Here is a 16,059-nt window from a genome sequence, read left to right on the forward strand (position 1 = left end):
TAGTGACTTAAATGCGCACAACTATGAAATGTAACGTAATATAGATACAACAAAACGTCCAGTTGGGGGGGGGGGGAGAATGAAAAAAGAAATAAATGCAATCCCTAAATAAAACAAAAAAAGAAAGAAAAAAGCAAGCGCTGCCGGAAAAACACGTGGTCATCACGTCATTAAATTAGAAGTAAGCTATATAGTAAAAAAAAAAAAGATTAACATTGTTTGAGATTAAGATTCCGTCGTAAATATCGAATCGAAATCCAAGTAGTGACGTCAGAGCCATAGAAGATTGAAGAATGCTTTTTTCGACCGATGCGTGGAAAGACATGATGTGTTCAGTATTAAAAAAAACTGCAAAAAAAAAAACTATTGCATATTTTTAAGAACTTTTTTCTTCTGAAGAGAGCGAAATGTTTTTACTATTACCAACTCAAATTTTAGAAATGAGGCTTTGATACTTCTCGCAGGATGATATTAGAAAAATATAAAACCCAGAAAAAAATGCAAAATACAGGTTTTTTTCAAAAATTTATAAAAAATACAAAAATTGCTCTATTTTAAAAAATTTTTTGTTCATCATATTTAAAATTAAATTTCCGACCCTAAAGTACAAAAAATATTTGTCTGGCGCGATTGGTTCGGGGTCTGTGAAGTTAAAAATACTAAAAAGTGCTAAAAATCACATAAAACATTGAATAACTTTTTTTCTAATTAAAATATCAAAAATCGAAGCCCGAGGTGCACAACTTCAGCAAAAACTACACCTGTATACCAAATTTCATCTTTCTAGGCCTTACCGTTTTTCCGGGATGCGCGCCACACACACACACACAAACATCTTATTTTATTATATGTATAGATAATCTTTTGCAATAGTCTACCGGATTGTGTATTTGCTGATGCAAATTTGTCTAGTTTGAAACGCATGGCGACTAAATGTGCCAATTTTTTCATTATTTCATAATGAGATTTGTGTGAAACTGTTTCTATTTTTATCAACAAAGTTAGTCCAGTTAGATGACAAATGTTAAAACATAATATAGATTCTTAACCTATTTCTGAGTAGAAAATCAAAGGGATTAAATCCAAGATAGCTTAATTTAAAGACCCTTAAAAACATAGTTGAATGTTTTTCTGTGGATGTATGAACATCAGAAATAAACTTTTCTTAGATGTTCTTTAATCCTTAAGCTTACGTCTTCTACTTTGAAAAAGGAGTTCCTTTGTGACACTTCAACATGTGTGCAATAATTTGTAATTTTGTTCTTTAATACTGATTTCAACATTTTTTTCTAAAATAAAATAGCAATTTTAAATATTTTAGAAGTAAAGTTCAAGCAGAAAATTTTCAGTATTAGTAAATATGATACCATCACTTGAAAAGCCATGTTTCATAAATGAGCTCGAATAATTCTAATTAATTGTGAAAGAGTTGTGAACTTTCATTTTTGGAATTCTTTCAAGAATTCCCTAATCAAAAACTATTTCCTTCCTAAAACTGAAAACGTCTATAAAAATACTGAAGCTTTTAACTGTCATAGTAATAACTTATTTTTAAAAAAATGATGTAAAAGCTTCATTTTCTTTAAACATTGAAAAATATTTCTTGATTTTATAGTTGTGGGACTGGGACATGTGGATGCGTCTCCCAGACATTCGTAAGGGGCGAGAGTGCATTGTACCCGACGTTTCTAGGACATATCATTTCGGCTCTTCCGGTTTGAATATGAATTCTTTTTTCCAAGACATCTATTTCAAAAAACATGCATTCAACACTCAGCCCAATGTAGAACTAAAGGATTTAGACAGGTATGTTGAAGTTGCTTTTTCCTCCTTCTCTAAAAGTAAGATATATTTTTCTATTGATACATGAATACATTCTGGAAAGAATTGTTAATGGACATACTGTTTTAACCTATATTGCAAAACTGATCCTTTATTTTTAATCAGTAGAATTATTATTACAATTTATTTTCTACTTAACAAAAATATTGCCTGCTTATTATTTTTTAAATTATTATTCATCATAAGCAGCCTAAAGTTTAGGATTTCAGTTTTTCTTCCTTTTGCCACTATCAGTAGCAAAATGATTTTTCTGGCTTAAGGCTGAAGACCACCATGGATGTTTTTGAAAGTCCCACGATCTAATCTTTATATACATCAGTATAAAGTCTAAAATAAACTAAAAACAGTTAATTAATCAAAAATTATTTAACCATCTATTTGTATTTTCAGGTATATTTAATGCAAATACACTAAAATGCTAATAAAAGACTTTCTTTGAAAGTTTCAATAATTCATACCATATGACATAAAGGGTTTTAGATCATAAAGTTGAAGATTATGCTCTGAGATTAACAATAAAAAAGATTTAACTTGCAAAATGATTCACCAATCATTATGAATAGAACTAACATATCGTGATTAGTGTTACTTGTACTCATTTTCCCCAATGTCCCAACCAGTGATGTTCTCATCAATTTTTCCGAGGGCATTCTCCCAGTAATCCATTACGCACAATTTCTGTATGTGATCATATATATAGTATGTTATAATATGAAAATTAATGAAGCTTGAGAGTATACGCTATATGTCTAAAAAATGTTTGAGAGTATACGACATATATGGAGAACACCGCTGGTCCCAACTATTTTATAAGTTGCCCCCACAAGGGAAAGAGGGCATATACGAACAAGTTTTTGTTTCATTTCTCAAAAAATATTATCAGTTTCTCAGAACAAAACTGTGTCCACATGTTTGAATCAGGGTTGGCTTTCTGCCCGTAGAAACTAGTTTTTGCTGTGCCAGTGGCAGAAACTGGTTATAACTGGTAAAAACCGGTAGAAACTGGCAAAAAATTAAAAATGTCTTTAATAACTCAAGTAATTAGTAAATGATATTTGCTTAAGTAAACTAAAAAATTAAACATCATTTCATCATTTAAAAAAATAAAATCCCATGCTAGTGCCCTTGATTTAGTTCAGAAAGGGAACTTTCCAATTGCAGAGGCTCGTAGTATTTGGATCAATTTAACAAAGGATAAAAAAACATACAGGGGTGCTTAGGAAAGAGGAGTGACGTACAGAATTAAACAGGCATTACTGATTGTAATTTGCTCACTGATATGCTTCCTCTAAATTGTTTGTGATTGAAACTATCATGTCATGTGCTTCAAGAAGAAATTGCCAGAATTTTACTTGCCTAGATTTTATACCTAATGTCACAGTTTTGCAAAACAAATTGGCCCCATTTCTCAAAACTTATTTTTCCAGTCAAATTTTTACCACAACCCGAGTTACTACATGGTGGACCAGTTATACAATACACGAACATTGCTTGTTCCTCGATGCATTGTCTATTAGCTCTTCTGTTTAGAATATTCTAAAATTTCTCATATGTGCATAGTAAATTGAGAATCTGTTTAGATTTTTGAAACCACCTTTTCTAAGAGGCAACTGCAAGGTCCAAACAATGTAACATTTTGATTTTGAATTGTGATAATTTTGTAATAAAATAACAGTACTTTGATTAACAATTAATTATGTTTCCATGCATTTTCTGAATATCAAGAATTTTTCATTTTGTGAGTTTTTGCCAGTTTCTGCCGCAAAGTAGCAGAAAGTGGTTTTTGCCATGCCGGTTTTAACCGGTTTCTACCAGTGGTTTTAACCGCCTCGGCAGAAACTTGCCAACCCTGGTTTGAATAGGATTCTATATCTCGTGAAAATTTTAAAAAATATTTTTCCTTTTTTATTTTTATTTTTGATTTTCTTCAATTGTTTGTTCACGTGTGTCTCCAATAGGCCACTTATGATTTTTTTTTTAAGGAAATTAATCATTTTTCACAAGAAATATAAAACAGATACATAGATACCAATTGAATCATCAGGTTTGAGAAGGGAATAAAGACCAAAAAATGGCAAAATTGCTTTTTGAACAATAAATTATCTCCAAGCATTGTTCTACATGTCAGTGGTAAAAAAAAAAAAAAAAAAAAAAAAAAAAAAACAGTCTCTAAAGGCAGATGTAGCAAAAATTTGGTAGCCATTGATTTAAAACTTGATCACTTATTTTAATGAGTTAGATTCCTTATACATTTTATTCTCGGACTTATTCCCTTATTATACCTGATATTCAATTACATTGTAGGCTTTTTAGCATATACTATGAGTTTAAATTTTGTAGTATTATAACAGTAAGAAAATAGTTTTCCCAAATAACCCTGGTGGAATTCAAATTTTAAAATTTGGTAGCATATTCTGTCTGACCTTTACAGTTTGTTGAATAATAATTGAACAAAAAATTCAGTGTACATTATATACTGTTTCTCTCGTTGTACAATAGCGAAAGTTAAAAGCCTACACAGTATAAGGAACATTTTATTATTTGAAGATTACCTTTATTAATAACTGTGTTTAGGTTATCTTTATTAATAACTACTTTCTGGTATTATAGGTATGATAATGTATTTTTAAAATGAGTTTTAAGTTTTTAAGCAAATTAAAATAGTTTGTATTTTCATTTCTTAGCACTATTCTGTAACACAAAGTTCTTGACCAACTACTTAGTTTTTAAAAAATCTATTAATTAAAAACTTATAAATTGTGTAGAAAAATAACAATTTTAAATGTTTTAAAACTAAGAATATCACACAGTAATCTTAACATTATAGATGTACACATCTGAACTGTTCACATCTACCCCAAATATTGTGCTCACAAGTGCAATTAGAACTGATTAGCCAAAATAAAGAATTTTTTAACTGCTTAAAAATATAAACATCGTCATCAAATTACTTTAATGTTTATACAATTGTTTGAAACAACTTAGCTTATTAGTTAGTTCAAAATATATTTGCACTTGTAGAAGTTAGTGATGAAATTACAGTGGACTCTATCTGAATAATCCCTAATGTGAACACCCCGATACTCTGAACACATTTTGATTCTCCCGGCGAAACTCCTTAGGCTTAACATAGGTTGACCTCTCTATACCCTGAACACCCCAGTGCATAGGTGCCCATATGCATAATTTTAAGTGAGGGCTCAGATATTTTCCCCATGGTTTAGAAGGATATTTTCCCTATAAAACCGATTGCAGTGCAGATTAGACTTATTAAAGTTTGTCATTTTTAATAAATTATTCATTGATGGCTAGAGAAGAAATGTTTTTACATTTTTTTAGAGAAAAAGGTACTAAAAACATGGAAGTTCCAATTTCCAAGGAGGGGGGGGGGGCTTGAGCCCACTCTTGACCCCCTATATGGGCACCCTTGCCCCAGTGTTCCTCTGTACTCTGAACGCCCCAGTGTCTGAACTTTTTTTAACCCTGTTCAATTATTACCTCTCTATATACATGTTCGCGATCGGTACTCGAGAATTCCTATGAATCAAATTGAAAAGCCTGAACTACATTTACAATTTTATCACAATGATTGAAGGGCAGTAAGGAGAAGTTGAAGAGAGGAAGAAGAAAAATTATTTTTCTCGCTATTACGGCATCATGTAGAGTCAGTCAACTGAGGAATATAAGTCTGAAGTTTCTACCACTGAGCTATATTTTAAGAATTCAACGATTGTATCAAGTTGTATTCAAGACCTTTTAAGTAAAATGCGGCTGAGAATCACCCAGAAATATTTTCTCTTGGATGATAACACATACCTTGCATGAGAATACACAATGCAAACACAAATTAAAATTACTCCTTTTTTTAACAGGTATTGTAACAATAACTGTATTGTAATATTTTATAGTTGAATGTTACATAAATTTTAAATTGCAAAAAGAAAGAAGGAAAGAAATGCAAGAGTTTAGGTCTTACGAAGTTGAATTAGATATTGCACTAGTGACCAATACAAAATTCAGCACTTTTTTCTCAGTAACTGGTATAGTTGTCTAGGCAAAGTACCAAACATAGTCCATTAACGCAAAAGAATACATATACATGCATTATCAAGTCTTTCTATATAATGAACACCCCCATAATCTGAACACTTTTTTTTGGTCCCATGAGTGCTCAGAATAGAGAGAGTCCACTGTATATGCAACAGCTCCTAAAACAAAGCCGTTGTCACCACTGAAATACAAAATAGCTCATTGCTCTATAAGCTTTAAAAAGAGGCGAGACTAGTATAGTCGACTCCCGCAACGACACGATTCAACTTACGCGAAATGGCTATAAGGCGAATTTTCCACGAGTAACGAATTTTAGAGCTGACGCGAGCGGATTCCTCGTCCACAACACGAATTTCTTTAGAAGGAAGTAGCGGCTTTGTTATTGACAACTAAATATATATTTTGTGAATGTTATTGCATCCCATTAGCATCACACTGACCATCGAAAGTTCCCACATCAAACTAGTCTAGGCATCACGTTATTAGTGCATAAAAAAAAACTGCTCAATAGCTTTCTTTTTTTACATTCTAAACATTAAAGTTTATGAAATATAAAGGCACCTTAGTGAGCTGTTTCATCTAAAGTTTATGAAGATGGGGGGAAAAAAAAGTTTCTGACAATAAAAAGAAGATTAAGTTTCTCGATATGCTTGGACAACTACCAAATGTTGATGGTAGCAACACAATAAGTATGAGTGAATCTTCCATACGTACAGTTAAAAGTCAAAACAAAATGATATCGGTATAAGTTCAGAACTTAGTTTCAATGTTAAAGCTTGCAGAGTCTGAGTAAAGTATATGAAAATGGAAGCTGCTCTTGCATTCTCACTCTCTTTAATCCAAAGGATTAAAAAGATTGGGAAGAGGGGCTTGCTGCCATAAATGGAAACGTTATAAAAGAAAAGGTGAAGCAACCGTATTTTAAAATGTATTTAATAAAAAATAACGATCTGATTATACATCATAAATCTTCATCATCTTCATTTTTAACTCATAAATATTATTACTGTATCTACTGTACAGTTCTATTATAGTGCAGCATTTTATTATTACTACATACTGTACGTACCGTGTTGTTTTATTTTATCAATCATTCTTTTTGTGTATTTTAACTATTTTATGTCGACTAAAACAGCTTTTTTATTTTTTAAATACCGTAAAAGTTGAGTTTTTTATGTAAGAAACTGTAATGTATAGTTGAGGAATGCTTTAAAGCAGTTTGAGGGGTGCTTACAAATGTCTAAAAAATTTGGCATGTTTCTAAAAAATGTTTATGCATACATTTTTCCACAACGCGAAATTTCGACTTACGCGAGGAGTCTTGGAACGCATCCCTCACTTAAGTCGAGACTCAACTGTACTACCATTAAGTAAGAAATTTTCAAGATTTTTTTTTGCTCCCTCTTGGTAAAACATATGTTCACAAGCCCCCCCCCCCTCTTTCCCCTAAGTTTCAAAATGCTGTGGATTTTTTTTTTTAATTAGTTGCTCTGTTTTATAAAAAGAGTCAAGAAGATTTTTAAAAGTGTTTGAGCAATTTATGAGCTAAGCAATGTTTTGTTACACTGAAATCCTGTTACAACATAAGATCCGTGTCAAAGAAACAAATTTTCAGTCCTGATTTTATTTCCATTACATTACTAGAATTCCATTACAGCAAAATTCCTGTTACCGCAAGCACAATTTGTGATACCTTGAAATTTGTTCTAATGGTAATTCACTGTACATATCATTTCTGCCCTCGTTACTTAACGTAAAAGTTTAACACGTGGGACTTAAATTTATCAATGATTTGTATGAGAAAACAATTTACTATTTTGATGTATCATTGAAAAATAATAACTATGCTTTTCTGCCTCTAGCGTAAAGAAAGACAATTATGAAGAAGTTATTCATGATTTGTTGAGGTGAATATACTTAATTTTCTTGAAGTAAACTTTATATTTAATAAAAAGTAATATTTATATGTTTTCAAATTAAATTCTTGCTTGCAGGAAAGCTGTTGTCTTAGATCATAGTAAATCTCCATGTGAGGAAAATTTTATTCCTGATACAAAGGTGATATTCTTGAAATACATTATCTCTCGGTGTTTTAAATAAATTCAATTTGTCAGTACATAAAGTCGTTATTTGTGTTTCATAGGGGGAAGTATATGTGATGTTTATAAAGATGAATGGACCTAGAGATTTTACCACCTGGTTACAAATAGCCAAGGTAAGTACAAAACAGTAAATATGTTCATAGTATTAACATGACATAACAAGTGTGTTAAGTTATTTATTTCGGTGTTTTTCAACTTTTTTTTAAACTTGAACGCAACATCTTATTTAAAGATGAATTTTGTGTGCCATAACCAAGAGAGCCCTGAACCTAAACTTTTTGATTGCGTGGGGAGTTTTCAATTTTCTGAGAGTAACTTCGAATTTTACTGAATGATAATAAGAAAGAGTTAATGAATAAAATAAAATAAATAAATTGAGCACAATAATTGTTACTTTTTAAAAACAGAATCAAAGCCCAATACCTAACTTCTAAAGTAGCAGTATTAAGACATAACTGGATTTTAAAATTCAAAAATCTTTGTATTTATTTAAAAATTTGCTTCTGTTTTTCCATCATTCTGTCATTTGCTACCAAAATTCTTTTTGTTGAATGAAAAAAAAATACCATTTAATTTCGCTAATTGTATCATTGTACATTCTTTGCAAGAAGTTTTTTTTTTTAGCAATGTATTATACCACTTTGCATTATACAACCCGTTGCCTTTTCAGAGTCATTGATCATTTATGTTAAAAATTTGTACTGAAGTGTAGTGTAAAATATATAAATAAATTGATGCTGATTCTATTCACTAATTAACTTTTAGTGTTTCAAAATCTGGGACTTGGACGCCAGAGGTTATCATAAAGTAAGTTGCATTTTTATTTATTGTTTTTGCAATACAAAGTATTTGATGGTCAATTTCAATCTTTTTTTTTTCAAATTCTTTAGAGCATGTGGAGGCTTTTTATGAAAGGAAATCATTTACTAGTTGTTGGAGTGCCAAATTCTTCATATTCGTAAGTGTTTTAAATTTTAACACTGATTAAGTTTCTGATTTAATTAGAAATGATCTGTGCCCCCACTCCAATTGCTCCTTTAAAATTTCAGTTAACATCCAAAATAGTCATAATACAGTTATAGTAATTTACCTAAGAACTTACTGTTTGGGATAAACAGAGTTCTGAATGGTGAGGTAATCAATCTTTGCTTTTCGCACTAAGTAGAGCACTTAATTTTTAAAATACAGTGAAGCACCGTTTATACGTTTTTGAAGGGACTGTATGAAAAAAGCGTACAAATAAAAAAAGATATAATGGGTATAGGTTAATGCGTATTAGACTCTACAGGGACCAATTTAAAAAACGTATAATTGATAAAAACGTATAAAAGAGAAACATATAAACGATGCTTCACTGTACCTTGTTTACAACATAATATTTTCCGACATGAAATGAGGCAGTGAGAAACAAAGGGACTTAAGTGGGGCAAAATTAAAAATTTGGAGATAACCAGTACACATGGTAGGTGAACCTTTCCTCTGTCTTGGTGCAAGAGATGGTACTAGTTGCCCTGGTAATCGTTGCTATACAGCGTGATTTAGAAAAAAATTTAAATGAAAGCCTACCTAGGAAGTTATCTTTAAACACGTTTTACTCATAACTTGAAAATGTCCACTTACATCCCCAGGGGCAAATCCAGGATTTTTTTTCTCACTACCTATTTTTATAAAAGTAATCAATATTCTATTTTTGTGAAAGTTTTTTTTTTTTTTTTTTTGTCAGCATTGATTTTGTGACCTTTTAAAGGCATTCTAATTTTTGTCTCAGAAAATTAGAGCAATTTAAAAGTTAGTTTGAAAAGTGCAAATGTCATGAACTAATATTTCGAACGTTTTTTTTCGGTGGGGGGGGGGCCAAGGTAGGGAAAATATCATTGTATCTCAGGTCGATAAGCTTTGTACTGTGTACAATTCAGAAAATCACCATCCCCTAAAACTGATGCTAAAAGATTGCTTAGAAGCAATTTGGTGTAAAACAGTGAAACTTGAGTTTAATACTATGAAAAAGCTGTTACCTAAGTGATTGTTCATATAAATCATCTGAGCATTTTATTTTATGAGTAAACTATGTTTTAAACAGAAAAACATGTTTTCTATATTAAAACACAGGTTTTTGTGAAACTTTCGTTTTTTTAAATATTGTTTCTAGAATGTGTCGATTTTCAAAGTTAGTTTTGTGAAGTTGCTGATTTTATAATATGACTTTTGTGAAAGTACCGAAAAGCGGTAGTAAAATCAATCTGTATCGGGCCCTGATTCTTTTGGTTCTCACTGTCTCAAATGACATCTCTCATGTATTTATTTGAATTTCCATGATTTAGCTGGACTAAAAGTTAGGAGCAACAGCAAATTAAGGTACTCATGTTGAAAACAAAAATAAGTACATAAATAGTGACTGTTAGTTTAGCAGCTGTGATAAATATTGTTTCAGCAGAGTTGAAGAAGAAATAGTTCACTTCAGACACACAGAAGAAGTAATTACCTGTAAATTTTCACAATGACACAAATGTAGTATTATATAACTAGATTGCATAAAGGTAATTGTGAACGATTTCAAGTTTGCACTTTTAAAGCAACTTGATTACATTCTGTTCCTGACAACGTTTGCCATGTAATTGGCATGCGACCGGTTAAGACGATCCTATCTGAATGAGGGGAAGGAAAGAAATTTTTGATGCAGTTTTTCCATTCAGTTCAATGTGTCTGCTTAGTTTAGAGGCTAGCACTCATTTGTAATGGCAAACTGGTATCCCTGCAAACTAATAGATTCACCCACTTCCAACTGTTTTTATTTATTTCAAATGGCAAAGAACTTGACAAATTAAAATACAATCGGAACTAAAACGAAGAACAAGGGGGGGAAAAGAAAAGTCATCGTCTCATTCGGCTTCTTGCCTCCCAGTACCGCTCTGCCAAGGAGCTCGCTCTGAGTGCTTTGCAGTGGGAAATGTGGTGGCCATGGGCGCCCATGTGCAAAATTGTAAGGGGGGGGGGGCTCAGATATTTTAACCATGGTTTAGCATGATATTTTCCCCATGAAAACCAATTTCAGGACAGATTAGAGTTATTAAAATTGGACATTTTTACTTATTCATTAATGACTGGAGAAGAAATATTTTTACATTTTTACAAAGGAAAAAGTACTAAAAGCAAGGACGTTCTAATTTCTAAGGGGGGGGGGCTTGTCCCCCCCCCCCACCTTGCCCCCTATATGGGCACCTTTGGTGGTGGCCATTCATGAAGGTGAGATCTCCGCAAATGGTACAGTTTGGAGTCTCATATACACCAATTTTAAAGAGATGTCCAACAGGCAGTCATATTGTATACAACCCACCAGCATTCCACTGCAAGATGCGTAACTCCGCGGAGTCGCCACTTACTGCTCTAGGGCGAAAAAGTTGCATGCCGAAAAGTTAGATCTTTTAGCCGTATTAAACCTTGTCCAGGGACATCACATGGAGATAGATCTATAGTTGTGTCCCACTTCCACTTGTAAATGGGATGTTTGACTTGCTATCTCATGTGGTCAACCAGTGTCTGCTATGCGGTTAGGGGTTCTCCACAATTTTTTTTTGTCACACTTGAAGAGGGTGAAATTGTGATTTTGTGACAAGGGGAAGGAGGGTAACAAGAATTGTGAAGTATGACACAATTTGGTTGAAGAACCCATTATATTGTAACAATATGTTTAAGTTATATAGCATGTGACAAGGAGAGGGGAGAGAATAAGGTGAGGTGTGACACAATGTGACAAAGGGGGGTTAAATATGCTAAATTGAATGACATCATTTATGGACGGCCCCTTTTGAGTTAATGATTGGTTTGTAAATTAAAGATTCATAAAACAAAATTCATTAAAATGTTTTCATAATTTCAAAATTATTAAACTCAAATCAAACAAGATTATAAAACCCTTATAGTTAAAATTATCAGAATTCATACTAATCTAATTTCTAATGAACATTTTGACTGCTGGTATTATATAAGCACTCTTCTTTTTTGTAATAGGTCTTTCAAGCCTGCACGAGTGACACCCATCTACTTGGAAGATCAGAAAATTGATAAAGATAGACTTCGGTAGTCTAGTGCCATAATAAAGTTCATGTTATGACGTGATCTCAGAAAAACTTTTTGAAATTAGTGAATTGTCCCTTCAAGTACAATTCAAGGATTGGCTCTGTATTATATTATAAATCATAGACTGCTTTTTCAGAGACTGTACAAGTAACTACCATGCTGGGCGTGGTTATTCTCACCATAGATGTGTTCATCAAAACGAAGGAAAAAAGCTGGATTTTTAACAATTCATTCATCATTTTGTTATAAAATTGTACATATTGCACTTTATAATTTCACAACAAATTTGTATTATACTTTTTCTCACTTTTGTCATCCAAAATAGTGATTCCAAATGCTGTTCAATGCAACGTTAGGAGTACATAGTTCACTTTTATTTTGAAACAAATTTTCAGATTATTACATTATTTTGAAATTTTGTTTTCATATTTTTTATTACTTCAAAACCCGTAAGAATGAGTTGCATTTTTTTCAAATCGAAGTTACATCTGCAAAAAATGTTTAAAATATTTTTTAGCCTTTTCTTTTTTTTTTTTTTTTTTTCATTTCTTTAACTCCATTTTTCTTCATCTCGTTGCCCTTCCCTTTCTCTAATCCATACAAGCATTCTTAATGATATTATTTTTTTTTCTACATCGTGACGTATGATTTCTTTCACTGTTTCAAAAACAAGATGTTTTGACTTTCAATAACTACTTTAATTGCCATTTTCATATTTTAAAAATTTCTTTGGCAGCTTGCTTGTAAATATTTGTGATGATACAAAATCAATAATATTTTGTATCAGTTATCTAAATTAATGGCAGCTAGAATATAAGTATAAGTATATTGCTATTCGTTTAAAATATTTTTTTTAATTAATCAACATTAAAGTTAAATGTTTGGGTAATGTAGAAGTTCCTATATTGAGAATTATATGAGGATCAAGAAAGAGTTTGAACTGAATGCTTGAAACTGAAGCTCTGTTTGAAATTGATGAAAATTTTTCAAATTCAAAGGTTAAAACACAAACTCTGACAACTTCCTTTTTTTTTTTAAATTGAAATTGTGTAAACTATTAAGCCATTCTTGTAAGTTAAGAATATCCCAAATAGTGGTTATTTTGGATGTCCTTTAGCAAATCATGACAAATTTTATTGAAAATCTTTTGTTAAAATCGAAATATATTTTTTTTTACTACATCGGACTTCAGATGGAAAATGTATTAATATAGCCTAATAAAATTAACCAGCCCTCTCTATGGACCCCCCAATTTCGAAGTTGAAGCGCTTTTTTTTTTAGACTGTTATTGCTAGTTGCTTGAACTGTTCTCATTTTGTCTCCTAATATCACAATAATCTGAAAAATAGTCCACAATCACAAAAATTGATGCATTTCACATTCATGCAATTTTAATACATTTGTTGTGCATAAACTCTAATATGAGTGTAATAGCATCTGTTTTTTCAATTGCAAATTGTACAGAAAGAACCATCCATACTTCACAATGATTAAATCAATTAACTTCATCATGATATGAATAATAAAGTGTACTTTTATAAAAGTTGCTTTGCATTGCTTTTCTTGTTAGATTTCTTCCTTTTTTTATGCAAATGTTTATACCTAGGCACGTGTTAAATTTTTTTCCCCTCTCAACTTCAGTACAGACATTTAATCATCACTTAATTGAGTTTCTCATTATTTTTGAAGTTATCTCAAAATTCATGTCCACCACATGGGATAGGCAGAGGGCAGAGGCTCCTCAGTAATGGGACCTGGTTTCTTTTTCTTTTTTGATATTCCAAAAAAGAAGAAAAAAACCTGTAAATTCCTGAGCATACTTCTGGGTCCTACCTCTGTGCTAAATATGGGAAAGATCTGATGCTAACTTTTTTTCCAAGATATAATCCTTTGAAACTGGCTAATAGATGCCAGCACATACAATGTTACTCGAAATTAAAACAACTTTGGATTTTATTTTTCTTTAACTGCTAAATGAGAGAACCCCCCCCCCCCCTCTTCTTTTTTTAGGGTCTTTAAAATTTATGTAATGAAAAAAAATAATCCCATTAACTCAAATAGAGTAAAAGCCCATGAATGAAAGACCTATACGTCATAGTATGAAGGCCCAAAATTTTTCTGCGTAAGGACATCACGGCTGGTAAGAAAGATTCGCTATTATTTAAGCCGAGTCGCGCAGCCTTTGGCGGAAAACAGGTAGCAAATTTGCGTCAAAAACTGAGTCATTCCATGTCAAGTGTCCTCGTCGTCTCCACCTGACCACCTCCGATTTGATTTGAACGAAACTTTATAGAGGTGCCGACAATGCCTTTGAAACTCACCTGTATAAATTTTCAGCTTCCAAGACCCAAATCCTGAGGATCTAGGATCGATAAAAAAAATGGTGGATCAGCATCAGCTTTGTGAAACGAATTTCCATGTTTGGCACGGTTTCCGCATTGGAGGCCATTTTGGAGACCACTTTTTTTTTTGGGGGGGGGGGGTATCCTAGATCGTCATGATTTGTGTCTTGGAAGCTGAAAATTCACATAAGTTAGTTTCAAAGGCATGTCTGCACTTTTGTAGAATGATCTAAAAATCGTAGACGGTTGGATGGGGACCACCGGGTCACGTGACATGGAATGAATGCATAACGTTTACCTTTTTGCAGCAATTTTATGCACATTTGCTACCTGTTTCCTGCCAATGCCAGCGCGAGTCAGCTTAAATAATACCGAACCTTTCGTACCTGCTGTGATGTCGGTGTTTTCCCTTACGCAGAAAAATTTTGGACCTTTATGCTATGATGTAGGTCTGGCACTCATGGGCTCTTGGATTAAAAAGTTTTGTAAAAATAATATTTGTTTCAATTTCTTTAATTTTCTTTTTAAGAATATATTACTCATCGGCTTCGGATGGACAAATTTTTTCCTTTGAGGGAGTTATTTATTTCATCCGATTACTTTTAATAAGTCCATTTCTTTCAAACCACAAATTAACCTTTTACCTGCCGATGTTCCCAAATGGGAACATTTTTTTGTGAATTTTTTTAATAACCTAATTATTTGTTTACACTTGTCATATTTTCTGAAATGACACATAACAGTATGAATTTGTTCTAGGTGTTCTTAATTTTTAAAGTACGTTTAACCTTTATCTTGAAATTAAAGTCAAATTTACTTAATTTCTGAACTTAGAATTTGTCTAAGTTTTTCTGTCTCTGTTTTTAAAGAAAAAAAATGTAAAAAATATTTTATTGGCGTTGTTTAGTAGCCAGAGGACATATATTTTATTTTAACTTAACAAAATATTTCCAATTATGATTTCTTGTGAGTTATTTCCATAAGAACCGACACGTTCCCATTTGGGAACATCGGCGTTTAGAGTATAGTATTTGAGGGGGATTTTCGTCAATCGCGGAATTTGAGTGTGATTCCTCTTTATTTCAAATACTTTGTTGTGGAAGATCTGTTTTGTGTTGAATACACGTGTTCGGTTCTTTCATTCACGAACATACACTTTTTATCAATCAGCTTGGCCTTCACACCACTATTCTATTGTAAATATGACCCTCACACCCGCCTTCATGCATTCTCTCTATTATAAGTGAATCGCGTTTTCGGGGTTGGAATTCTTGTTTTCTACCCTATTCACTTTCTAAGAATTGTATGTGTTTCAATATTTTGAAATGTATCTCGTGATTGACGGGTAGGTAAAGATAAGGACCATTTATGAACTTTGACCAGTCTCATTTCATTTTATTACTCGGCTCACGTGTGTTCTGTTTCTTTTACCGAGACTCATACGTACCAACCATTTTGTTTTTAGACTCAGAATAATGTAGTTTTAATCTATTTAGTGTTTTGGAACTATCATTCCATATAAACAGCCATATAGAGGTGCCTCGCAAGTTTTTAACGTTAGAAGCTGCGTTAGATTATTGCCACAGCTTATCCGACAGCGAACATGATGACGAACACGAGCATGATCTTTGTATTTTGCTACCTGA

The 16,059-nt window shown here is 32.2% G+C and overlaps 1 protein-coding gene across 1 annotated transcript in view; it reads left to right on the forward strand.

Moving 5' to 3' along the window:
- LOC129234177 (protein O-linked-mannose beta-1,2-N-acetylglucosaminyltransferase 1-like) overlaps positions 1-13,614 on the forward strand; it is a 128,606-nt gene extending 114,992 nt beyond the window's left edge. Inside the window, exons 18-24 of the mRNA XM_054868089.1 lie at positions 1,616-1,806; positions 7,755-7,799; positions 7,887-7,950; positions 8,036-8,107; positions 8,760-8,801; positions 8,885-8,952; positions 12,003-13,614. Coding sequence (XP_054724064.1) covers positions 1,616-1,806; positions 7,755-7,799; positions 7,887-7,950; positions 8,036-8,107; positions 8,760-8,801; positions 8,885-8,952; positions 12,003-12,075 — 555 coding nt within the window. The 3' untranslated portion in view covers positions 12,076-13,614. The remainder of the gene's footprint in view (positions 1-1,615; positions 1,807-7,754; positions 7,800-7,886; positions 7,951-8,035; positions 8,108-8,759; positions 8,802-8,884; positions 8,953-12,002) is intronic.
- Positions 13,615-16,059: the final 2,445 nt, after the last annotated feature.

This window comes from Uloborus diversus, chromosome 1, assembly GCF_026930045.1.
Source record: "Uloborus diversus isolate 005 chromosome 1, Udiv.v.3.1, whole genome shotgun sequence".
Classification (NCBI taxonomy): domain Eukaryota; kingdom Metazoa; phylum Arthropoda; class Arachnida; order Araneae; family Uloboridae; genus Uloborus; species Uloborus diversus.